Below are 27,131 nucleotides of genomic sequence, written 5' to 3'. Positions count from 1 at the left end.
CCCAAACTACCGCTAACAATTTGGTATAGATCCTTATGGACTTTTCTGCTGGGTTGAACGGCAGGTGCTGTTTTTATAAGTCAAAAATGAACACATTCTCATTTGATTCAACCAAATACAACCATACATATGTAGACAAATACACACATATTTAAACAAAATATAGCCAATCCAAATTACAGTTTATAGATGTTTATTTTAGCTTATACTGTGCTGTAGATCTAGAAACAGTGGTGAAAGGCCTGCATTCTGGGGTTCAAATTCTATCTCCACCATTTACCTGGACAAGTTACTGAAGCTCCCACTGTGGGTTTTCTCCCTTGTATAGTGGGGGAGTCACAATACCCTCTACATAGGATTGTTGTGGGGGTACAGGAGTTAGTATGTATGTCAAGTGCATAGACCCATGCCTAACCCATGGCCAGCATTCAGTAACTGTTAAGCAATTAACTACCATATATCCAAGTGAGTTGAAATGTATCATTTCATTGCAATCACACCCTATCAATAGACTTTTAGCTGTATCCATTTTCTTTTTCTTTTTTTAAATATGTTTTTATTGATTTTTTTAGAGAGAGAGGAAGGGAGAGGGATAGAGAGATGGAAACATCGAGGAGAGAGAAACAACAATCTGCAGGCCTTCCACGGGGGATCAAGCCCACACCCCGGTCATGTGCCCACCCAGGAATCAAACCGGGGACCTCTGGGTTCCTGGGTCAACGCTCAACCACCGAGCCACACCAGCCAGGCTGTATCCATTTTCCACTGTTGAAGTGATGTCCTTGTATACACATCTAAGAGCATCTATCCATTCACTGCTTTACACTTTAAGGTTTTGGCTTTTAAGAATTCTTCTTAATGTCCCCTGGTCAAGTAGCTTGGTTAGTTAGAGTGTTGTCCTGATATGCCAGGTTTGTGGGTTCGATCCCCAGACAGGGCACATACAAGAATCAACCAATGAATGCAAGAATCAACCAATGAATGCATATGTAAGTGGAACAACAAATCAATCTCTCTCTCTCTCTCAAATCAATCAAATTTTTAAAAAGCATTCTTTTTATTGGTGTGTTTTGAGCGCCGTGGTGCATGATGCAAGGGAAGGTTGCTTGGATGGTTCTCTCTTCTGTCGCTCTATAACTCTGTAAACTGGGCTCTCTGGTTCCTGCCTCCTTTTTGCCTTTTCACACTCCAGCAACACGAACAGCTGGCCACTTCCCACATTGCACTCTGGCCCCACTTCTGTTCCCTGGTGAGGCCCCTCCATGCCCCTTCTCCACGCTAGCTCATCGGGTTGGATGCCTTTCCTCCAGGGAAGGGCAGCCGTACACGACCCTTCAGCCTTGGTTAGATACCTGTGCCCAGGCTCCCTGCACCCCGTACCCACCAGTGTCTCTCCTCTAACTGTCAGTGTTCACAGTGTCACCATCTTTCCCCCATCTAGACTGTCCTCCTTAAAACCAGGTCTTAGGTCTTACTTCCCTGTGAGTTGACTTGGCAATGCACTTGATACATACTATACTCAGTATATGTTTGGTGGGTGAATTTAGTGAATGAATAAAATCATGACTGGCTAATTAATGGCAGGACTTACATAAATGGAGATGGATTGAGGAGGGCGATTAATCTGGGTTATAGGGGTGGAATGAAGCCAAGGTGTGGGTGAACCCTTGGACGTGTCTGATGTGACTGGAGCTGTGCTTTAGACACAGAGGGCTGGCCCTGTGTGGCCAACAGGAGCTGGTAGCCGAGGGACAAGAGAAATATCGGGCCTGGACGATCAGGGGGGTTCGTTCTTCCTGGGGCACTTTGGGTGACTCTGTCCACACCCCTACCCTTCACGTGAATCTCACGGCTCATCCGCTAAGGAAGGGCTCTCCTTCGCCCCTCGAGAAACGGAAGTGCGAGTTCCTGGCTGCTCTGCTTTCTGGGGAAGTTCATCACAGCCATGCAGCTGCTGATGAAATCCACCTCTGGAATTAGCAACCACCCTCTCTCCACTGTAGAAAACTGTTCAGCATATCCTTCTTCGCTTGTTATTACTTCCTGTGCCTGGAGCTGGAAGTATCCATCAGAGCTCCCGCCTGCCAGCTGGGGCATTCCTTGGCCTCCTGAGTGTGACCAGACCTTGCACCACGCATCCACTCTCTTCTCTTTGGCCCTGATCTGAGATCAGTGAGGCCTGTGCTTTTGTTGTGTGTTAATAAGGACTTCAGTTGCTGGACCCCCGGGCTTGATGTTGGCCTGAGTGTTCTCTCAGTGGAAGTGAGCCTGAATTACCTCAAACCTGGAAGGATAAATGGGACTGATGGGCCTGAACCTGGAGTGGGATCTTGGTTGAAATCCTGGCTCTGCTGCTTACTAGCTGAGTCACCTAGCTAGCCAGGCATCCCAACTAGGTGGGCAAGTCACTTAACCCTTCCAGGTCTGTTTCCCCATCTTGTCAGTGGATTAGCAACTCCCAGCGTTACTGTAAGGGTTAAATGAAATAATGTGTGCAAATGAATCTGGGATCTATTACAGTCCAGGAGAAGTTAATTGAATTAGAGAATGAGAGCCTGAACACAGTGAGGTGGAGACTATTCAGTCTGTTTTAGATAAGGAAATTGAGACCCAAAAGGAAGGGGGATGGCGGGGTGGGGATGGCGGTGGGGGAGGAAGTTGAGAGAAGAACTGAGAGGGAGTCTGGATATTTTGCCTTATACTTCCTCTGCTTCCCCCAAAACACACACACACACACACACACACACACACACACACACACACACACCTATTGCCAAGCTCCTGGGCCTGTCTTCCCAGAGGAAGCACCATCAGTTCCATCTCTCCTTCCTGAAAGGCCTCACTGAAGAAGGACATCGAAGTGACCAAGTATATCTGAGTATTGATTACGTCAAGACCCAATTAGTTTTAAAGCTGGAAAGGCAATGAGAAAAGAAGGGTTGCTGTGAGGAAAAGTGAAAGGGACGAGGAGAATTGTCCTGGAAGAGGAGGCAGAGGGCCAGTTTGATTCCTTTCTTCAGGTTGCAGTGGGATGGGCCTTCAGCGCTGCTCCCTGGCAGGCCTGTGCATCCCCTGGTCTGTGCAGCCCACCACTGTCCTAGACGATACTCTGTGCTTCCTCCTCCCTGTCCTCACTCTCAGCCCATGACCTTTTTCCTGTGAAATGAGATGAGACGAAACCCTGAGAAAGCTCGCACGCCTGCCTGCATCTGGGTCCGTACTCGGTGACCTAGCCTGTTATTCTAACAGGGTGGCTGCCTCCTGTTGTGCACTAGATCCCTTCCCCATTCCAGCAATTCTCCTTTCTGTCCCCATACATATGTACAAACAAGTTACAATTCTTCTTTGTTTTAAAATTTAAAGTAAAACAACCTGGACCTCGCCTCCTGCTTTCCCTGCCTCCTTACTGCCTTGCTGCCTCCAGGGCCCCTCCTTCCCTTTCTCTCATGAATCCCCCAGCAGGTCCTCCCCGCTTCTCTACCAGAAAGCCCTGGTAAAGGTCACCTCGATGTTCAGTCTGACGGTCAGTTTCCAGCTCTCATCCTGCTTGACCTGTTGGCAGCATTTAATGCAATCGATCACTTCCAGGTGAGATTCATTTCTTCATGTGCCATACCCTCCTGGTTTCCTCCTGCCTCATGGGCTGTTTCTTTCCTGTTTCCACTGCTCATTATTTCTCTTTCGTGGATGCTGGGTGTCCTTGGGCTGCTTCCAGATTCCCATCTGCACTTACTCCTTGGTGAACTTACCCTTCTTAAACCCCATCTCTATATCCTGATGGCTGCCATACTGCTAGGTCCAGCTCGAACCTTCTTTCGAATTCCACGCTTGCATATCCCGCTGCTCTTCCAAGGCTCCATTTGGGTATCTCAAAGGCATCGCACATTTGACGTCTGAAAACAAGCTCCTGTCTGCCCCGCCCCACATCTACTCCTTTCATGGTTCTCTCCACCTCGTTAATGGCAACTCAGTCCCTCTCGTTGCTCTGGCAAATTACCATGCTATCATCATTGACACTTCCCTCACACACCAAATTCCTATCAGCAGCAAGTCCTGTGAGCTCTACCTTCAAAATATACCGACCACATCTTGACACCCGCACTGCGACTAGCCTGATCTACCAGCATCTCTGGCCTGAATTAATGCAGCAGCATCTTCATTGTCCTCCCTGCTTCCACGCAGGTCCCTGCAGTCTCTTCTCAGCATAGCTGCCAGAGGGACCCTCTTTAAAAAGTGAGTCAGGTTGTGTCACCCCTTTGCTCAAAATCTTCCGATGGTTCCTGTCTCATTCATAACAAAGACTGGCCTTTACAGTGGCCAGTCTTTCACAAGCCCTTTGTGATTCGGCCCCTCTCATCTCAGACCTCCTGGCTCCAGCCACACTTAAGTTCTAGCTGTTCCTGTACCTGCCAGGTGGACTATTCCCGGAACTCTCGTCTGCCAGCTTGCTTCCTCATCACTTTCAAATGTGTTCCTTTGTTACCTTCCCCGATGAGCCTGTATTGGGTTATACCGCCAGCTCAGTAAGCTTCAGCCCCATAGTGGGCCTTATTTGTCTTCCATAGCACCTATTGCCATCTTACCAACTATACATATAGGGTTGGGCTTTAGTTAGGTTTCAGTCCTGAGTATGCAAAACACAGTTTATTATTGTTTATTAATTATTGTATTATTTTCCATATGAACAACTTTTGCCCCACCCTGTATTTTGCTCATTTGTTTACTTTCTCTCTCCCCTTAGAATAAAAGATCCATGGTGCCAGAGGCATTGTTTTTTGTTTACAGCTCTATTCTTAGAGTAGTGTCCAGCACATGATAGGTCTTCAACAAATATATGTTGAATGAATAAGTGACTATGAAAAGAACTCAAAGCAGTGTTCCCCGAATTTAGGGAAGACCAAAACAGATCTGACTGGCCCTTAAGAATCTATTAAGCCCTAGCTGGTTTGGCTCAGTGGATACAGCATCGGCCTGTGGACTGAAGGGTCCTGGGTTCGATTCTGGTCAAGGGCACATGCCTAGGTTGTGGGCTCGATCCCCAGTAGGGGGCATGCAGGAGGCAGCCAATCAATGATTCTCATCATTGATGTTTCTCTCTCTCCCTTCCTCTCTGAAATACATATTAGAGGCCCAATGCACGGAATTCGTGCAAGGGGCTTGACCCTCGCAGCCCCAGCTGCTTTGGCTGGTCCCTGGCCCTCGCGGCCCTGGCTTCGTCCAGAAGGTCATCTGGACGGTCGTTCTGTTGTTCCATCTAATTAGTATATTAGCTCTTTATTATATAGGATATATATATATATATGTGTGTGTGTGTGTGTGTATGTGTATATACATATATATATGTATATATGTATATTTATATATATGTATATATATACATATATATATATACATATATATATATATATATATATATATATATATATATATGAATCTATTAAACATAGAAATAGGTGACAGAGAGCAGGGCTGGGTATCATTAAGAAGAAAATAGATGACCATCTATACTGGACCAGTTCTATAGTTAGCCAGGAGGAGAGCTATTTTTCTGAGCTGGTATAACAGATGTGGTTTTGTATAAACCACACTTCTATAAACGGAATCCCATTTTAAATGTACTAGTGGAGGTTGCTATTTAAAGGAATCTGATGCCAAATTCTTTTATAAGATGAGTAGCAATCTCCTAATTTGGCCTTAGTGCCAACTCATACCACTTCACCCCAAGTTTATATTTACTTATATCAAGGTTTGCTGGTTCAAGCTGAGAAAATCTCTTCATTTTCCATTTATTTACTGTTTTATTCCCTTTCTCTCATTCGTTCCCCTCTTCATTCCTGCTTTTCCTATAGCTGAGTTTTTTTCTTAGACTCTGACATAGAGTGTTCTGTAACACTGCCAGAATTAAAGTGCAATGAGCAGTGGCTCCTTTCCAGACCAAATGAATCCAATCTGGGGGTGGGCAAAGGAATCTGTTAGGAGTGTGTGAATGCCACTGCGGTACAGGGTTAGGTGCTCAGGTGATGTTCGTGCATAACCAGGTTTGAGAGCCACTGGCCAAAGAGGCAGCCATGTCCTATTCACCCTTCCCACATCCGAGCCTACGCTTCCAGAACTGAGGAGACTGGTCGAGCATCCCTTTGGGGCTTTGCAGGTGGCTGATGTGCATTCGACCACAGACTGATACAGAACTGGATGATTTGTCTGGGGGTTTGAGTTCCGGGCTCAGATTCCTCTCTGAGTAAATCACCCACCCTGCTGATTTCTTAGATGAGAGCAAGATCCTGTGGCCACTCCCTCATGGCGTTTGTTCAGGTGCTCTCCCGAGTGTGTCTGTAATGAACGGGGGCTTCCCAGTCTATCACACAATCTGTTTTCCTTCAAACTGGAATGGGCCCCTCGAGAGAACACAACTGCGATTAAGGGTGCAGTGGAACGTGCTTCTTGACAACAATAGAAGGCTGACTTGTTAGAGGTTGTTTGGCCTGAGGTCGGGTCTCATTTATGTACCCACTCTAGATTTCCTTTTTGGTTCTCACTAGACCGAAAGATTGTATGTAGCATCTGCTAGTAGGGCAGGTTGGACATTTTATGAGGCTCAGAGAAATCTGCCTTTAAGACAACCAACGTGTTGAGGTCAGGGAAGAGGTTTCGGAAACAAGTTGGTTTTGGCTGAGAGTCCACTTGTAGCCATCCAAATAGTAGGATGTAGAATGTATGCCCGACTGAGAAAGGCAGGTTCCAGCCTCGGTGTGTCTGACTCCTCTGAGCCCACTTGTTTAAAGTATGCCCCGCCTCCCGCACAAGGTCTTCTCAGCATCCGGAAGACGGTACCTATGAAAGCTCTTTGAAGATTGTGAAGGGCTAAACAAAATGAGAAATGCTGTTGTCATTTATTATTCAAACCTGGTATTTACACATTTGAATGAGCCCAACCCGTATTTTGGGAATGTTTACATCACAGAATTATCCGCTAGAGTCAAATAAGATATCTTCACTGAGCCACCCCCTTGCGTAAAAAGGGATTCTATCTATAAACTGCATTCCATGAAAATGGGATCACAGTTGTGTGAAGACCACCATCTGCAGCGAGAAAAGCCGCTGAAGTATTGAGAGGGGTGGCGCTGGCTATACTGGAGAGTTTGGAATTCACAAGGTCGAAAGCCACTAGATTTCTCTGCTGGGAGAACTCATGAGGAAAGTTATTCTTGCTGCTTTATTTGGGGTCAGTTGTGGTGATGAGAGATAAAGGGCCAGTTACATATAGTAATAGGGGTGTACGATGAGGGTATTTGCTGTACAAATAGAACAAAAAGAGATCTGAAGGATGTTCGGGAGGGAGGAGAGGCAGGCCTTGGTGTTATGTGGATATGACAAGTGCCTCCTGACTCATTCATTTGACAGACGGAGACACTCTCAGGAGCAGGGCTTTGGGAGAGGCACAGAGCCTGAGAATGGGTGTTTCCTGTGCCTAGGGACCACCTGTCTTTCAGTGAGGCAGAGAAGAGACAAAACTCACCTCACAGTTAAGAATCTGGGAGGTGGAGAGTGGTGGAGGACAGGGTAGAGGGGAGGAGAGGAAGTGAAGCAATGCTGGTATTGTGGGCAAAGACAGCACAGGGTTTCACTCTTGGAGGCCAGCTGTGTATCTGATAGGCAAGGACATTTCGAAAGGCCTGCCCGAGGCCTGACTTTCTAGGCAGAGTGACTTGCCACAAAGCAACCCTAAAGAGTTCTCAGTGCAAGACCTGTGAACTTGGCATTGCAGTTCCGGTTCCTAGGGAAGCAGAACTGAGCTTTCCTCTGTGAAAAGAGAAGCAGAACTGTAGGGGAGGTCTGAAGCCATGGCCCCCTGCAGGTGGGAGAGAAGGGAGAGGGGCTGGCCTCTTCTTTTCCCTGAGACCTGGGGTCTAAGTATCTCTAGGCCTAAGTATCCATAGGCCCTTCTGAAGGCCACCTTGGGCCCCTGAGAGATGCCATAAAGGTTCTCATGTGGGAAGAGGCAGCCAGTATGCGGAGAAAAGGAGTGGCTGCAAGACTCACAGGAGAAACTGGGCTGCTCAAGTCCGTGGGTGACATGGGCATGGGAGTTTTGGTGGAGACAAAAGTACAGGGGTTATTGTGTTCTTTGCCTAAGGATGTGACAGGATGACCTGGCTAAGGGGACTCTTAGGCAGCTGTAATGATAATGGAGGGCAGTGAGACGGCCATGGAGATGCCAGAGAGACTAAGCTTGTTGGCTTCTGCAGGTCAGGAGGGATCACGATGGGGTCCGCCTTTCTGTAATCAGTTGCCCCCGCGCCACATGATCTGATTCGGTGTCTGTAGTAAAAGTCCTGGAGAGCTTTGCGGGTATGGAGCTGGTGGGGGAAAGGGATGTGTCTTCCACATAGTGGCAGAGAAAACTAGCGTGAGGGGTGCATGTCGGCGTGGGAATGGGGTTGGCCCCAGAAGGCTTCTCAGGCTGGAAAGTGTGTGGAGGACCGGTTCAGGAAGGAGGCTGCTCACTCGGCTCCCCCACTTTGTCCCCCACAGAATAAAAAGAGCCTCAGGACTGGGAGTGAGGGGGCAGGTGGGAGAAAGGTCTTGTTGAAAAGCAGGGAGAACGCTTTTCTAGGGATTGAAGAGCATCCTGGATCATTTTCAGAGACGGAAAGGTATTTGTCTCTGGCAAAAGAGACAGCCCTCTGCTCCCAATCTGGAAAGATCCCGTGCCCGTCTGTACTCCTGGTCTATCTGACCCTGTCTGGGGAAGGAGAACCAGCCATGGAGCTGTGATTCTAAGTGGGGACACCGGTGGGGGGTCCTGGAGGGAAGGAGAGAGACATGGAGCTGTTCATGGCCCTAAGAGCTCCACCACTGAGCCCCAGGCCTGGGAGGGAAGAGACGTCCATTCTGTCTAGACTGTCTCCCACTCCTCTCCTCCCTTCTCTCCTACCCCTCCCACACAGCCTTTTGCCTCCACCGTCATTCACCTGGGGCAGCTCTTGCCCACGTCACTAATGACATCCTTGCCATACGCAGTGGATAATTCTCAGTCCTCATCTCTCCTGCTCCTTCAGCAGGATTTGACATAGTTGGCAGCTCCCTCCAAACTGAAACACTTTCTTCCTGAGAGAAGTAACCCCCACACTCTCCTCCCAACACAGGATCTATACCTTACTGATTGCAGAAGTGATTAACATTTTTTTAATCTCAGTTTTCTTACTCCATCTTCTCTACTGGATTATCAGACTGCAGAATGGTGCCTTGCTTTTTGCTAAACCCTTTAAATATGTGTGACCTAGGCAGTTTGGTTAATAACCACTATCCAGAAGCCAGAGAATGGTTGATGGCTTTGGGGTGAGAGGAAAGGGGGAGATGTGATCCTAATTTCAGTAGTCCCCAGCTTATGAAGGAGAAAGTACACACAAAATACTAATAATAGAATACCATAGGCTGGGTGGCTTAAACAACAGCAATTTATTTCTCACAGTTGTGGAGGCTGAGAAGTCCAAGATCAAGGAGCTGACCAATTCAGATCCCCACTGAGGGTGGGCGCTATTCATGACTTTTAAATGGCCACCTTCCAGAGGCGGGGGGGGGGGGGGGGGGCGCAGGGGGAGGGGGAGAAAGCAAGCCCCTTCTGGTGTCTCTTTCTACAAGGGCCCTAATCTTGTCATGAGGGCCCCGTCCTCATTATCTCATCTAATCCTAAACCTAAGCGCCTCCCCAAAGCCCCATCTCCAAATACCATCATGTTGGGGATGGGGCTTCAGCATACGATTTGGGGGACACACAGTTCAGTCCATGACAGATACCTTTTATAAAAACATGTAAATGAGTCATAGTATTTAATTATATGGAGCCTACTAAGTATAAAAAGTATAAGAAAGAATAGCCGGATGTCATCAGTTAGTGTAGCTTACACTTAAATATCAGTAAGATTTTCAATTGGAAAGAGAAAGAAATGAGATTTGAGGAAAGACAGGACAGGCAGGAGGGCGGGGCAGACAAGGTATCAAGTGCTGATGGGAAGTCTGCTGGGAGAGGACTGAGCAGAGCCGGCCCTTCTTCGTTCCTGCCTATTGTGTGCCAGGCCCAGTGTGTGAGCACGGGGGGAACAGCAGGGACCGTGGTCCCTGCCCTCACAGAGCTCACTGTCCAGTGGGAGACAAGCAAATGAACAAACAAGGGGATTTCAGGTTGCGTTAAGGGCCTCTACAGGAAGTAGCCAGGGTGGTTGTGAGCTGTGATAGAGCACTGGGCATGGGTGGAGAGATTAGAGACAGCCTAGGGGGTGGTATTTGAACAGCTTGAAGAAGGAGGAAAGAATGGGGGGAAAGACAATCAGGCCAAAGGAGCATCAGAGAGAGAAAGAATAAAACATATTTGCAGAACAAAGAGGCAGCCAGTATGGTTGGGCATAAGGAGTAGGAGGGAGAATGGGAGTTGATGGCCAGGCATGGACGGCCTCATGGGATGCAGACTTCATTCCACATGTGGTGGAGGGCTCTGAGCAGGTGGTGTGACCTCCTGAGTGGTTTATAAAGCTCATCCTGACTTCTGGGTGGAGAGCAGCTGGGGGCGGGCCAGTCCACTTGGGAGGCTGTTTCTGGGGTCCAGTGGGGACATAGTAGTGGTTTGGACTTGAGTGGAGGCAGAGGAGAAGAGTAGAAGCAGAGGGGCTTTGGGGCCGAAAGGGCAGCTTTACTGATGGGTTGGATGGGAGCACAGAGGCAAAGGCAGCAGTCAAGGATGACTTCTAGGGAGAGTGGGAGAGGAATACTTGGGTAGGTGGGCGTGCTGGCAGAAGTTAAGCTTTCAAGCCATGGGCCTGGTTGAGATCACTAAGGCGTGAATATAAATAGATAGAGATCTAGGGATCAGCATCGTGGGGTAGAAAGTGAGGCAGGCAGACGGTGTTGACTAGGGTGTTGGACTGCTGGAGCTCGGTGTGGGGACAGGGACCTGGGTTTGAATCCTGGCTCTGCCTGCTGCTGCCTGTGCTACTTTGGGCAACTTGACTCAGAGAATAGGGGGTCAGTCCCTGCCCTCCAGGGCCAAGGGGTGGATCAGAAGCAAATGCCCGAGTGCAGTGACTAGTAGGAGGCAGAGGCTGTGCTGCTGCTGTTACCACTGATCCATTTACAACAACTACGCCTGCTCTAGTATTATTATTATTTCTGATCAAAAGATACTAGCGGAGGGGGGGGGGGCGGGTTAAGAGATCAACCAAAGGACTTGTATGTATGCATATAAGCATTAACCCATGGACACAGACAGTGTGGGGGGGGGGGCATGTGCTGGGGGTAGGAATGGCTGGGGAGAGGTCAATGGGGGGAGGGGAAAGGAGACATATGTAACACTTTTAAACAATAAAGAATTTTTATTTTTTTTAAAAAAAAAAGAGAGAGATACTAGCCTCTGAGTATCACAGCCAAGACCAGAGAAGTCTCACTCAATGCGGAAGGCACCCTGGCTGTGCCTCGCTTGTTCTTTCCCGGAGACTAGTGTGACCTCGACTTGCGTCAGAACTCTCTCAGCCTCACCCAGGCTTGGGGTCCCAGCTGTGAAATTAAGTTGTCCCCACCTTTCCTGCGATATGCCACAGCAGCCTTTTCTGTTCTTCTTTCCTGGGATCTCACCCTCCCCTCCCTCATTGCCATTCTTGTTCCTCCCCAGACAGAGCTGAGGGCCCAAGGATCCCTTCCTACCCTCTCTCAGGATTAGGTACTTGGGAAAAAAAGATTCTTTCAACCCCATGTTGGCTGAGCTTGGCTCATGGACTCTGGAAGCCTTTTCGGGAATGCAGGCTGGGGTGGGAGAAGGAGCCTAGACTAAATTGCAGGAATTAAAGGGGACCACCTCCCTTATCTGTTTACCTCAAGCTTCCAAACCTGAGGAGGTGAGGAATGCTGTAAGCGCTCAGCCCCGTGGGGGCAGTCATCACCACGGCCGGGCGATGGTGATGGCCGCTATGCCTTTGCTGAGAAAAGCCTCCTTTCCCCCTGCTCTCTTCACTTCTCTCTGTCTCCCTCCTGCCTAACTTTCTTCTTTCCCCTCTGCCCTTTCTGGTGTCAGATACTCCTTTGCTTGGTCTGGGCCATGGGCCTTTCCGTCCCTCGCTTTAAGACCTGCCACCCCCACCTGGGCACCTCATTCATGCCTGCCCCTGGCATGGAACCTTTGCCCATGGGACCTTTGCGAGCCAGCTCGGCCTTGGCAGCCCAAGTGCCGGGCCCCTGCCAGGAGCTGTGTGTGTGACCTGACAGTGCCCAGCTGGACCCCACAGGCCAGGCCCAGGCTCTGCTCCCCAAAGAAGCAAGGCCCACGGTTTTCCATTAGCTGCAGCCTGGCAGAGGGTAGGGGGGGAGGGGGAATGAGGGGGGGCTGGGAGAAAGCCACCCTTCCTGTGGTGCCTGCTGATAATTGGCTCTCCGGAACCAACTCGGCACACAGGGCCAGCTGGGTCAGGAAGTGGTGCACAATGCTGCTCTTTCAGGGGGCGCTCTGCACGGCCTCAGGGCCCTGTGACCCCAGGGACATCTGGAAAACAGTCTGTTCTCAGAGGATGTTCCCTAACCTAGACCGGAGGTGAGAGACTGAGCCCTGAACTTCCCACCCTCTGCCCTGGCAGGGCCCCCAGCCGGTGCCCAGTTCAGAACCCAATTATGTCTTTTCAGAGCGAGACTGGGGAGGGGAGGAAAAGGAAGCAGATTTTCTCAAGAGACCATGAATCACGTACCTGGTAGTCTATAGCTGGGAGCAAGTCCTTAATGATGTATTAAGACTGTTAGCAATGCCTTAGCAGCTGTGGGCCCTCGAGGGGTCTTTGCCCGGGGGTTTAATCTGGGTGGGGAGGTCAGACAATATAACATACTAAGTGTGAAACTCATTAGGAGAAATAGGAATTCAAAAAACAAAAAACAAAAACAGAGAAGTTATTGGTCAGAGTGGCCTGGTAAGCCCGAAGGAAGGTAAAATGTGGTCTGTGCTGGGAAGACTGGGAAGGATTTGGGACGAAGAAGGACGTGGAGGAGTGTGTCGCACAGGGTGGAATGCCAGGCACCAAGTATAACGTACGTGTAGGAAACTTGCCATAGCCGAGAACTTCGGCCCTGGAAACGTCCCTGTATCTGACGTTCCGAGGGCCCCGGCAGGCCCACAGCTTGCTTTTACCAGCCCAGGGTGCTGAGGCTCAGCCCTGCCTCTGAGCCCAGAAAGCCTTGCCATGGAAACCTGGGGCAGTGGGCCCACGGTCTCGGGCTGGACTGCCTCTCAGGAGCTCTCCTGGGGAAGGGTTGGTTGGAGGACTTCAGGCACGTTGGCTGCCGTACGTGGGTGCTCCTGTGAGCCTGCCAGAGCTGCACGAGAAAGGTCTGGGGCAGTCCTGACAAGGGCAGGCAAGACTTGCAGGTGTCTTGTAGTTGTTGGTTTGGGAAGAAACGTTGTTCCATAGCCCAGTGCTAGGCTAGGCTTTTGTCAGTGTGCTGACCTCGTGCTGGGGACTGTGACTCTGAATGTCCACCTGGAAGTTGTTCCACACTTTCTTTCATCAGGGCCCTAAGCAGCAACTCCTGAAACTCAGGAGGATGAAGGGGCATTTGTATTAGGGCCCTTCCCTGCTCAAGAGCCTTCTGTGGCTCCCTAGTATCCATCAGGTCACAATTTCCTATCCTGATATCCAAAGCCCTCCATCATCTGAGGGCCTTTACAGAGTCTAAATATTGAAAGGGACCCAGAAGTCTAATGTAGCCAGAGCCAATCAGTCTTTTTCGCAATAACCCTGAGGAGAGGTTGCCTCACTTCTGCCTATGTGTGTCTAATGATGGGGAAGTCTGTCTGTCATGAGATGCCTTTAAGTTTATCCAGAAATGGCCTGCCTGTAGTTGTACCCATTGGTCTAGGATTGGTCCTCTGGAGTTATTCCTCTCCCACATGACCACCCTTAAGAATACTGATATTCGCCGAAACTGGTTTGGCTCAGTGGATAGAGCGTCGGCCTGCGGACTCAAGGGTCCCAGGTTCGATTCCGGTCAAGGGCATGTACCTTGGTTGCGGGCACATCCCCAGTAGGGGGGTGTGCAAGAGGCAACTGATCGATGTTTCTCTCTCATCAATGTTTCTAACTCGCTATCCCTCTCTCTTCCTCTCTGTAAAAAATCAATAAAATATATTTAAAAAAAACAAAACAATACTGATATTCCTCTAAGTTTTCTTCAGGTCCCACATCCATCCCAGTTCAGGTCACTCTTTTTTAGAGGTGGTCTAGTTTGCCAATGCCCCTCTATGAAGCCTAAAACTGCCTAGTATTTTTAACTTTTACATGTGAATTGCTCTGCATAGTGACTTGGACACGCCCCCTCATTCTGAACCCTATATATTCCTTTTCATGCCTCGGTCTCTGACTTGCATTGAGACCAGCCAGACCAAAATGTTGCTTCTGTCAAGTTGGTAGCCAAATAAAACACCGAAATTGTTTTCACAATTGCTGCTTTGAGGCATTTCTCCCCTGTGCCAGTGAGTTTAGATCTAACTATAGGAAATTTCCTTTATACCTACTGGATTGCATCTTGTGAGGTTTAACCCGTTTTTCCAATGTATGGAAATCGTTTGGATTCTGATTCTGTTTCTGTGGTATGGAGGACCGTGTCTAGTGTGGGGATCCTGACCCAGTGCCTGAGCCATTGGCCACACTGCAGGTCTGAGTCCCAGCTCCACACTGGCTGGGGGAGTGGCCGTGGGCAATTTGCTTCGCCTCTCTAAGCCTGGGTTTCTTTTTCTGTAAGATGCAGCTAACTAGCAGTAATGCTCGCCTGCTTATAGGATGCAGGTATGACTTTAATGAGATAATTCATACAAAATGCTTCTTAGCACAGGGCCTGGTAGTAAGCATGCATTCGCTGCATAATCTTGATGGTTATAACCACTGCTACTGGCTAGTTCACTTCCTCATTCTTTTTAAAATGGCCATGTCTCACCCCAAATCCTCCTGGCCTCATTGTCTCCTCAGCCTGAGATACCTGCTTCTGTTCTCCCCCTTGTGTAGTTTCAAAACCTCTGCAGCATCTTGGATGCTTCCCCTGCTGTGTCCCTATAAATGGGAGCTCCTACTGGCCAATCCTCTTGAAATTCATTTTATAGTCCACTTAGTATACGGTTCTTAACATTTTCACTTCTATCATGTTGGTTGAGGCCTTTATTCTTTCACTGCTGTCTGCTATTAAGAACTTGCTCCTTCAGCTCTACCTCCAGGCTCTGCCCTCCTCTCCTCCAGCTCTCACTGCTGCTGGCCAGTCTTCCTCCAGCTGCTCTGCCTTCCCCTGCCCACTCAGAAGCACACTGGCCTTCACATTCAGCAGCACCTCTCTTTCTGGCACCAACCCTCTTCTTCCCTTGCACAGATGCTGCCCTCCAGCTACACCTGCCTGCCTGCTCCAGGCCTTTCCACTCTGCACTTTTCCTTGCTGTGCTCTCTGCCGGGAGGGCCTGTCCCCCTCTTCCCTGACCTCCATGGTTCAGGATGGGCTTGCAGATCTAGTTGACCACACGGTTAGAAGTGAATAGTATGACCTTGGGCAAGTCACTGAGCCTTTCTGTGCAGCAGTCATAAGGGCTCCTGAGTTTGCAATGCAGTGAAAATAAAAGAAGTAGATAAATTGCAGGGGATGGCACCTGGGAAAAGTTACCCCTCTCTTCCTCTAAGAAGTCTTTCCTGAGCAGCATCGCCATTTCAAGGGATTTCTCTCTCCTTAAACATTTAGAGCACAGAACAGTTCCAATCCAATTTTCAGACACACACACACACACACACACACACACACACAGAGTCTATAGATATAAACTCATGGTATTTTATGTTGCTTAAAGGAATTTTGAGGACTTCTTTTTTTTCAAGCAAGGCTTAGTGTCCACAAGCTTGGACACTTGATCAATATCTATACTAATAAAAGGGTAATATGCAAATTGGTCAGGATGCCCTCACTGTAATGACTGAACAGCAGGCTGCATGGGGCGACCAGGCTGGCAGGGGGGTTAGTGAGGGACGATCAAATGACTGAACAGCAGGCTGTGTGGGGCGACCAGGCTGGCAGAGGGGGCAGTGAGGGGCGACCAAATGACTGAATAGCAGGCTGTATGGGGCGACTAGGCCAGTAGAGGGGGCAGTGAGGGGCAACGAGGGGGGCAGTGAAGGGCGACCAGGCTGGCATGGGGGCCATGAGGGGCGACCAGGCAGGCCGGGAGGTGGGTAGTTGGGGGCGGCCAGGCTGGCAGGGGGGACGGTTGGGGGCAACCAGGCCAGTAGGGAAGGCAGTGAGGGGTGACCAGGCCAGCAGGGGGGGCAGTTGGCGGGAACCAGGCTGGCAGGGGGGCCATGAGGGGCAACCAGGCAGGCCGGGAGGGTGGGAGTTGGGGGCGACCAGGCTGGCAGGGCAGACAGTTGGGGGCAACCAGGCCAGTAGGGAAGGCAGTGAGGGGCGACCAGGCCAGCAGGAGGGGGCAGTTAGGGGTGACCAGGCTGGCGGTGGGGAGGCAGTTGGGGGAGACCAGGCCGGTGGCGGGGGGGACAGTTAGGGGCAATCAGGGAGGCAGGCAGGTGAGTAGTTAGGAGCCAGCATTCCCAGTTTGTGAGAGGGATGTCCTCCAAGGGGTCCCAGATTGGAGAGGGTGCAGGCTGGGCTGAGGGACCCTCCCCCTGGTGGTGCACAAATTTCAAGCAACAGGCCTCTAGTCCTATATAATAAAAGCCTAATATGCTAAATGTATAGTCATTTATTCAACCAATCAAAATATAATATGCTAATGATATGCTAAGGCCACTCAACCACTCACTATGATGTGCACTGACCACCAGGGGGCAGATGCTCTGACCAGTAGGTTAGCTTGCTGCTGGGGTCCAGCCAATCAGGATTGAGCAAGATGGGCTGGACATGCCCTGGAGCCCTCCAGTGGTCCCTGCCCAGCTGGCCAACCTCCCGCATCCCTCCCTGGCCCTGATCATGCACCGGTAGGGTCCGTTGGCCTGGCCTGCGCCCTCTCACAATCTGGGACCCCTTGGGGGATGTTGAAGAGCCGGTTTTGGCCCGATGGCAGAACGACCGGTCGCTATGACGTGCGCTGACCACTAGGGGGCAGATGCTCAATGCAGGAGCTGCTCCTGGTGGTCAGTGCGCTCCCACAGGGGAGTGCCGCTCAGCCAGAAGCCAGGCTCACGGCTGGTGAGCACAGTGGTGGTGGCGGGAGCCTCTCCCACCTCCACAGCAGCACTAACCCATCAGTCAGACATCCCCCGAGGGCTCCCAGACTGCGAGAAGACGCAGGCCAGGCTGAGGAATCCCCCACCCCCAGTGCATGAATTTTGTGCACCGGGCCTCTAGTAAACAGATATATGTGTAGCAAGTCTAAATCCCACCCATCACAGGTCCTTCCTCGAGGCCCTGACGTGGTTCCTAGCATTTCCCGCCAACATGGGTTTGCTCTTCTTTCTCTCAGCCTGTACTACTGATTCTACCAACCACCCTGGAACTTGACCACATCCAGTTCAGCACCTCGCTGGATTTGGGTCTCTTGTTGTCATTTTACATGTTTATGGCCCTTATAATATTTTATGGAATGCAGGCAATCTTTAAGCACTCAACAAAGGTGGTGACTTTGCCTAGAGCTCTGTCTGCAGCCAGGACCCCCTCCTTGTCCTGGGCCAGGGGAGGAACATAGTTTAAACCTCTGTAAATCACCCAAGGAAATCTGAAGGCACGTGAATGGCCTGGGTTGGTCCTGGAAGCAGAAGCTGAGAAAAGTCCAAGTAAGGATTTGTTAAAAGGGAGCTGGAAGCACTCTGCCTCACGAACTGCTTCACTGGGAGGTATTTGTGAATAAATGTTTTTACTTGCAACATCTCACATGAGATTCCTTCTCAGTAGAGCCCCATATCATGTGCTGTAGGGAAGAGGGCAGGAAGCACCTGCACTCTCCTTGTCCTCGGGAGGACTCCGTGTGACGGGGAAAGGACCGTGTTCGTCCCCAGGGCTGCCGTGACAAATGACCACGAATAGGGTGGTTTAAAACAACAAAAATGTATTCGCTCACTGTTCTGGTGGCTAGAAGTTCAAAATCAAGGTGTCAACAAGGCCATGCTCCCTCTGAAGGCTCCAGGGAAGAATCCTTCCGTGCCTTTCCTGGTTTCTGGTGACTGCAGTCATCCTGGTGTTCCTTGGCCTGTAAGCACAGCACTCCAATCGGTGCCTCCAGCTTCACATGGTCTTCTCCCTGTGTGTCTCTGTGTCCCTGTGTCTTCACATAGCCTTTAAAAATTATTACTTTATTTTCCAATTACAGTTTGCATGCAATATGATTTTATATTCACATGCCCTGCCTATGAGGACACTGGTCATATTGGATTTCGGGCCCACCTAACACAGTATGACCTCATCTTAACCAATTACATCCGCAAAGACCCTATTTCCAAATGAAATCATGTTCATTGGTACTGGGGGATTTGGACTTGAACATATCTTTTCGGGGCCGGCGGGAGGGGAGGACACAGTTAAACCCACAACAGAGCTTATGCTGTTAAAGAGATGAGTCTGGTAAGGAGAAAAGACATGTGGAATAGTGGACTTAACACATCCAAACATTATATAAACCAGATATAAAAGAACGTATCTTGGTAAAGCCTAGAAATAACCTATTTTATACCATAAATACACATATATGTACATGTACATATGTACATATGTATGTACTTTTTTTCCAGATAAAGACTCAAATGTGAAAAAGCAAACAATAAAACAATTAGAAGAAAATGTAAGAGTCTGCCCAGGGTAGAAAAAGCCTTAAATAAATAGAGAAGTTATAAAAGATAAGGTGGACATACTTAACTATGTAAGGCAATCAACAATCATGACATATAAGTCCAGGAAATACAAATTAAAAGTAGAGATGAAATGTCACTACACCCATCAGACTAACAAAATGACAAGAAGCAATAACCCCTGTTGTAGTTGGGGGTGCTATTGTACATGTTCAGTGGAAAGGTGGGTTGTTAGAGCCTTTTTAGAAAGCAATCTGGATCCTGATTAGAATGACTGCAAGAAAGCTTTTTTGTTTTAATATAGTAGGGAAATGTGGGCAACACCTAACCATTTGATAATATTAAGGACTTAGGTATGATCATAATGTTATGGTTATTTTTTAGAGTCTTTTTTTTTTTTTTTTCCTTAAAGGGTCATACTGAATATTTACTGTTAAAATGATAGAACTCCTGGGAGTTTACTTCAGATAATCCAGGGAACAAGGAGATCAGTGGCTGATGGTATAAAGTCAGGGTCAACACACTACAGCACAGCCAAATCCAGACCACAACCTGGCTTTTAAATAAAGTTTTATTGAAATGCAGCCACACTAATTTAGTTACATTTTGTTTGGTATCACTGAGGCTGCTTTTGCGCTGCAGCAGCAGAGTTGAACAGTTGCAATGGAGACCATGTGGCCTGCAAAGCCTAAAATATTCACATACTAACTGGCTCTACAGAAAATCTTTGCCATCCCTCACCCATAAAGAAGCATGTTTGGCTAAAAGTTTGTAATGGTTGATTCTGGGACTGGTGATGTGAGGGCTTATTAGACTGGTCTTCATACTTTTCTGTGTTTGCACTTTTCCATAATGCAACGCTTTTTAAAAACTAAAAAAAAAACTTAGTAATCTCATTCCTAGAAATCTGACCCTTGGAAATAAAAGCATCAATTAATAAGGATATGTGTGAAAGAATGTTTACTACAATGGTTTATAGTGTAAAAACAAAAAACTGGAAATAAATTGCCTTCCAACATGGGAATGCTTGTATAAATCACATCCACCCACACCATGGACTATGATGTTGTCTTTTTAAAGAATGAACTAGAATGTTGCCATTCCACTTGGTGAATTTTTCATGAGATATTTTCAAGTGAGAAAAGCAAAATGTAGGAAAATCTGTATGTGACAGTCTGATTTTTGTAGAACAGGGCAAAATTAACCTCTTCTGGAATGCAGGCATGAATGTATGTATGTGTGTGTGTATGATATGCATAACAGATTGTTAACATAGGTTGGGGTAGAATGACATCTGTGGAAGGGAAGCAAAGCAAAACAGAAAAGGAAAAATCTATACTTAAAAAACAGCCTACATGATATGATTGTATATGTTTCTTAAGTTATATTCACATGTATATGAGCTTTGCTAAATTAAGAGTTATGGTTTTTAAAATAACTGGAAAGGTGTGCATATTTTAATGTCCTTTGATGTGAGGAAATAAAAGGGAATTTGCTTACAAGTTGGAAATTACCCAAGAGTGGAAAAACAAGAGACAAGAGTGACCTGGGCCAGCAAAGGGAGGCTCTTCTGGAAGGTTCTAGTGGTGAGAAAGGGGCGGGTCGATGCTTTGAGCCACAGTCGCTCCCTGATCTCAGCGCCTCTTCCTCCTGCTCCCAGAGAAATAATGTTTCCCTGGGGGACGAAAAAGCATCCCTTTGTGCAGGCTTTAATTGCCATGCTGCTGTGCCAAGTGAATGAGTGGCAGGCAGGCGCAGCAGCTGGGCACAGCCAATGCCAGGCAGCAAAGCCCGCTGCCTTAGGACAGCCTGGGCCAGCTGGCCTGGGAGCACTGCCCACCTCTGCCCTCCACCCCCCACCCCCACTGGGGGCCCGGCACTGGGACAGTGGGGCCGAAGGGTCTGTAGAAAGGAGAGAAGAGTCATTAGAGGGAGAGAAAGGGGTGGCCCCTGGGAGGGTCTCAGCCACTCTCAGAAGCTTATTCATCTCATCCTCCCCTCTCCTTCCCCTCCCTCTTGTTTTTCAGACTGTCAGCATCAATAAGGCCATTAATACGCAGGAAGTGGCTGTAAAGGAAAAACACGCCAGAAATATCCTTTTGGATGTTGCTTGGAAGACCGACCCTGAGAGGGGTTGAATTATGGGTACTGAGGTCAGGGTGAGGAGTCCTTGCTCAGCTGTGGGAAAGGGAACCCCCACACAGGCCAGGTCCCTGCAGGGTTTGAGCAGCGTGGGGTAGCAGCAGCTGGCCACCAGAGACCAAGGCTCATCAGGGTGGAAGGCACCCAAGTGGCATCTAGGCCAGTCCTTCAAGCTTACCAAGATCCCACACCCCTCCTGGGACTCCAGCTTTCCAGAACTGCCAAGTCCTTGGAAGTTACTTTCTTCCTCGGGGCACCAGAGGGATTTTCACCGGTGCCATCAAAGCACTCCAGGTCCTGCCCTTTGCCTGTAGGGCCACACTGACCACCCCTTTGGGGACATGATCATCTCCCCTTTTCTGACCTCAACAGCAAAACAAAGGTCCTCGCTACAGTGGTTGGCCTTAAGCCAATGCAGGGGTTCACCCGAAGCCAGAAGGGGAAAAGACAGGGACCTCAAGGTGGTGAGGGAGCCAGTGACTTAAAGGTTTCACCACGCCGAGTTAGCAGAGGCCCTGGGAGACCACCATCGTGGGTCGGCGGCTTTGGAGAGAAGTGCAGGCAGCACTCTGGGTCCCTGGGGATCTGCCCCTGAGGTGTAGAGTCCAGGAGCTGAAGGGCCGAGTCCTCAAAGGCCGAAGGAGGGGCTGCCAGTGGGGCTGAGCCTCCGTGTGTGCCAGGGGCAGAGCAGGGCACTGGGCAGAGCAAGTGTAGGCTCGGCTTCTGTCTGGGATGGCAGCTCCTCTTTGCCTGGGCTCGTCATGGTGGCTGCACCTCAGCCCCTGGGGGAGACTCTAGATTAGATGCCAAAGCTGGCAGGCCCCCAGGAACTGTTGCTAACAGCATGTACTGCTCTTTAGCGGGAAGATACTTTGGTTGGAATTAGGGCTTTGCTCTGTGGTGGGAGCTATAGAACGTCTCCTTGGTACCCCTGACAGTGAGCCAGCTGGATCTTGTTCTTTTAGCCCCAGAAGGGCATAGTCCCCTTGCTTTACTGAGTCAAGAAAACCAAACCAAGAAAAGCCCAATTGGTTTTCTCAGAATTATCTAGTCCTGACTCGTACCGGCCAAGGATTTGTGGTCAGTCTGGTGCAAGATTGAAGTAAGACAGAGACAGTTGTCGTAGGCCAGTGTGCTCCTCTGGATGGGAATTGGCACAGAGAGGACCAGGCCTGCCGCGGCGGGGCCATGCCACACCCCTCCAGGGAGTCACCTGGGTGAAGAAGGAATGCTGGAGGAAGGGTCCAGGATCCCGCCTCTAGCTTGCTCTGGACCCTGTGGGGCCTCCATGGCCTTTCGTTCCCTTATCTGTCATGAAAGAGTTGGTTGAAGATTTCAAAGGTCTCGTGTTCCAGCTCTAATATTCTGTGCATCTCTTTGATTCTCAGTTTCTAAGTGGTGGATAAATAAAGAGCAGCAGCCACCTGATGCTTCTACTTCAGAAATGCTGTTCAGACATCTGTTTATCCAGGTGCCTAACTGGCAAACAGGTTACTCCCCTTCCCTCCACCACCATGGCATCCACTTTTGGAGGGCTGGGGACTGATTCTTATTTTCCTTTATATCCCTGAGTGCCTTTTACAGTTCCTGACACATAATGGGTCACACATTAAAATGCTTATAAAGTCAAAGAAGGACAGAAAGGTCTTCTTGCTTCTTTCAAAGTAAGAGTGTCCAGCTAGCTCCTTCTCCTGCTTCTGTCTCGGCAAACTGCTCTCGGGCAAAGTACCACAGTCAGTGTGAGGAGTCATCGCACGCGAGGGAGGGGTGCTGCCCATCTCTCCTCTTACTCCCCTGTAGTCTGAGGGGCTGTGTTTTAGGTGAAAGTGTAAGTTATTTCAGAAATCACTCCAAGACCAAAAGCCGATTTCAGCTTCCGGACCCAAAAGTTCTGTGTTCAAGCCCACCCCCCTCAAAATGCAGGTTTCCGTTTAGGGAAGGAGCTTTATGATCCCTTCTAGCTCAGAAGCAAAACCACATGTGTCTGGGTGAATCATAGTTTGTGACCTGAGGCAAGTCTTTTTTTTTTTTTTTAATATATTTTATTGATTTTTTACAGAGAGGAAGAGAGAGGGATAGAGAGTTAGAAACATCGATGAGAGAGAAACATAGATCAGCTGCCTCTTGCACACCCCTTACTGGGGATGTGCCCGCAACCAAGGTCCATGCCCTTGACCGGAATCGAACCTGGGACCCTTGAGTCCGCAGGCCGATGCTCTATCCACTGAGCCAAACCAGTTTCAGCAGAGGCAAGTCTTTCTGTCCTAAATGGCACCATGCTTCTTACCTGAGCCTTGATAAAGAACTTGAAATTCTGAGGGAAGAGCTGTACTTGAGGTTGATGGTGCCCATTTAGTGGATGTGTGTGGCCTGTTTAAGTAGACAGTCACAAAAGAAATGTGGGCATCCTTTACTCACCCCAAAAAGGGCTCACTAACTGCAGAGTCCGGAGTGCTACCTTAAAAGCATGTGAACCCAGACGAACATTTATTACACTCACACCGTGGCAGGCGGTCCCTGGGTAGTGAGTACTGTTGGGAATTGGATCTTGGGAGGAAGTGGCCCTAGGATTTGACATACAGGGAGTTGAAGGTGTTAAGAGATGAAGGCACCTCTGAACAGGCCAGGAATGTTTATAGAGGAGTTGGGGTGTCAGAGTCATTTTAGTTTTAGAGAAAAGACATTTGAACAAAGACTGCTGCTTTCAGGGCAAGAGCAGAGAACCTGATAGAGAGGAGTCAGGTGCTGCTGGAGGAGGAGCCAACCAAATTATTTTCCCGCTAAAGGCAAACTTGTGCAAATTAGAAAAAGACACCCCTCCCAAAAGACATTGCCATCTCTGGGGAAATTGTCTAATAAAGTGGATTTTATTAGAATGGGACACTTTCTTGGCAGCTGTCAAAAAACTGTACAGGACTTTGGTGTGTTCGTTATAAGGAGCGTCCCCTCCTAGGGAGTGCCACTGTGCCCTGGACACCTGCACAGTCCTCTGCAGCCGCCTGTTGCAGGCTCGACCCCAAAGATCGGCTGGCTGCCTGAGGCAGGGCCTGTGCTTTGTTTTCCATGACCCTCCTCACCGTGCATACTGGGCACCCACCATGAGAAAGGGGCACAGACCTTTTGGTCTGTCGTCAACCGGCTGCCCCTCTCCAGCAACGCTGTGCTCTGCTGGAAGTTCTGCCACGTGTTCCACAAACTCCTCCGAGATGGACACCCAAACGTGAGTTCCTGGGGCTGCAAGGGATGGGCCAGAGGGCCGGGGACCGTGTGGGGAAAGCGTGATTTCCTGCCCTGAGGGTGGCAACTGCCCCTTCCTTCTGGCCTTTTGCTCACTGACCTGAGGTGGGGTTGTCTCTCTGATCAGCCTCTCCATCCCTGAGAACCATCTTTTACCCTCCTCTGTCTCCTCTCTTCTCATAGGCTGTTCTCTTTCCTCCCCAGGTCCTAAAGGACTCTCTGAGATACAAAAACGAATTGAGTGACATGAGCAGGATGTGGGTGAGTTTGGAGATTTGCACAAGGACTACTTGTGCCTCATTCTCCTTCCCCAGAGACCACAGAACAAGGACTGTGGAACTGAACAAACTCATCTCTTTCAACTTATTTTAAGATCTCTCTCATGTGCATCAGCGAGGGGTCAAGGGTACCTCCAAATAGTACCATGACACCCACAGTCTTACCTGGGATCCTCTGGAAGCTGTAGAGGTCTGGGAGCTTTTTCTGCCAATGGAACCTTATGTCACAACGTTCTCCAGGCCTTGGGATCCCCCAGCAGTGACATTGCCACAGTTCCCACCTCGTTTTTTTTTTTTACTGGTCTTTTTTGGGTCACAATACATTGAGGACTAGCATTCCCACTTCTTAATGCCAGTGCCTTTTCTTTCTTTTTTTTTTCTTTTTTTAAAATATATTTTTATTTATTTCAGAGAAGAAGGGAGAGGAAGAGAGAGATAGAAACATCGATGATGGGAGGAAATCATTGATTTGCTGCCTCCTGCACTTTGGACCGAGCCCGCAACCCAGGCATGTGCCCTTGACCAGAATCGAACCTGGGACCTTTGGGTCTGCTGGCTGACGCTCTATCCACTGAGCCAAACCAGCTAGGGCAATGCCAGTGCCTTTTCTTTTCTGCCTAGGGATTCCCAGGATGAGGGAGGAGGTAGCTGACAATACCAGAATCAATTGAAAAGAGTATTTTTATGCACACATCAGAATTCCACCAGGTTCTTTTTTAAAAAATATATATTGATTGATTGATTTTTTTAAAATAGATTCTTACATCCAAAGAGTATGTGTATGGATAGGGGGCGATCTGCATTTTGAAGAATCGCCCAGGTTGATCCTGATGTGTTCCCCACTGGTTGAGAACTACTACTTTAGCTCTCCCCTTTAAATTCTTACCTGTGTCTGTCTGCACTCACAAAATGTTAGCAACTGTGTGGTCCCGTCTACCCATTACCGATGAGTGACGACAGGCCCAGACAGGAAAGCTGCTTTTCCTAGTCATAAGGCTAGTTCAACTGAACAAAGCTGAGAGTTGTCCCCCAAACTCCCAGCTGGATGCTAGAGAGCTTTCCGTTGTATCCCTAAACATGTAGGGCTTAGGTCTTTTTCCTTTTTGTTAGAAATTGCCTGGTATGTCCTTTTCTATCCTTTTACTTTTGACTTTTCTACATTCTTATGTTTTAAAAATATCACTTGGAAATAGCAATTAGTTGGATTTCGTTGTTGATTTTTTAAAGATGGCAGTCTTTGTCTTTTAACTGTGCAGTTGCTCAATTTACATTTATTACAATGCGTGATATGTTTAGATTTATATTTCAGTCTTATTCTGTGCTATTTGTTCTATCTGGTCTGTTTCTGTTTCTCCCACCTTGTCTTCAGTTGGATTGATTATTTTTTCTCATTCCATTTTTCCCTAATTGCTAGTTGGGAGATTAAAAAACATCTGTTTTTATGTGTTGTTTTTTGGTATGTTATCTAATATTTATAAAATGCATGTTTATCACGGTCTAAAATTCATATCTTTATCTGTTTCCTGTATAATACAACGACCTCAGAATATTTTAACTCCATTCACACCTTAACTTGTATGTTATTGTCATGTATTTTAATCTTAGTTATTTGTTTCTTTTTAAACCCTATCAGGTATTTTATTTTGTTTTATTCTGTGTACCTAATTTCTTCTTACATCTTATATCTTTTATCTGAGATCACTTTCTTTCTGTCTAAATTATTTCCTTTAGAACTTCCTTCTGTGAAAGTTTACTTTTGGCCAACAACCATTTTTACTTTTTTAAGAATGTCTTTATTTCACCCTCATTCATGGAACATATTTTCTCTGGATTTAGAATTTTTGTATGACAGTTATTTTATATCATCACATGGAAGATATTATTCAGGATATCCTTCCACTGACTTCTGGCTTTCATCATTTTCATGAAGTCTGCTGTCAGACTCATCGTTGTCTTTTTTAAGCTAATCTGTCTTTTTTATCTGGCCATTTTAAAGATATTAGTACATGTCTATGTGTGATTCTTTGGACTTCTTAAATCTATCAGTAAGTATCTTTCATCAGTTATGAAAAATTCTCATTGTCTCTTCAAATATTGCCTTTGCTATACATTCTGTCTTTTCCTCTGAGACTTTGGTTAGAGTTTGTTAGACTTTCTCACTTTATCCCCATCTCACTTTACCACTATTTCATTTAAACCACTATTTCTACCTCTTCGTCTCTATACTTCATTCTGGATCATTTTATTAAATCTGGCTTTCAGTTTACTTGTTCCCTCTTCAGCTGGCTCTAATCGGATTGGCCCTGCATATATTTTGAAATAGTCTCTTAATTATTTAGACATATTAAACATAGTGATTTCATAAATCATTTTTAATATTTCCATTATCTAAAGCCCTTAAGAGATCTGTTTCTGGCATCTGTTGTTTTTTGTGAATTTTGCTCATAGTATGTAGTTTCTTTTTGTGTTTAGTTATTTCTTACTGTGAGATTCTCATTTTCCTTAGAATTTTACTTGTGGGAAGTCTTTGGCGTCTGTAGGTTCCTACAGTATAGAGAGAATTGGCATTTGCTTCTGTTGACCGCTCTTAAGTTCTCAGCTTAAGGTTTTGTGACTTCTAGGCAGAGCCTCTTGAGTACTAGCTCATGAGTCCAGTTCTCAGCAGCAGTTTTTCCTCCTTCTGA

At 48.0% G+C, this 27,131-nt stretch overlaps 1 protein-coding gene across 1 annotated transcript in view; it reads left to right on the top strand.

The window, feature by feature from the left end:
• HIP1 (huntingtin interacting protein 1) overlaps positions 1 to 27,131 on the top strand; it is a 141,233-nt gene that overhangs the window by 74,498 nt on the left and 39,604 nt on the right. Inside the window, exons 2-4 of the mRNA XM_008141465.3 lie at positions 20,818 to 20,881; positions 24,010 to 24,152; positions 24,374 to 24,430. Coding sequence (XP_008139687.2) covers positions 20,818 to 20,881; positions 24,010 to 24,152; positions 24,374 to 24,430 — 264 coding nt within the window. The remainder of the gene's footprint in view (positions 1 to 20,817; positions 20,882 to 24,009; positions 24,153 to 24,373; positions 24,431 to 27,131) is intronic.

This window comes from Eptesicus fuscus, chromosome 4 (genome assembly GCF_027574615.1).
Source record: "Eptesicus fuscus isolate TK198812 chromosome 4, DD_ASM_mEF_20220401, whole genome shotgun sequence".
NCBI lineage: Eukaryota > Metazoa > Chordata > Mammalia > Chiroptera > Vespertilionidae > Eptesicus > Eptesicus fuscus.
This window is presented reverse-complemented; position numbering and strand designations above follow the sequence as displayed.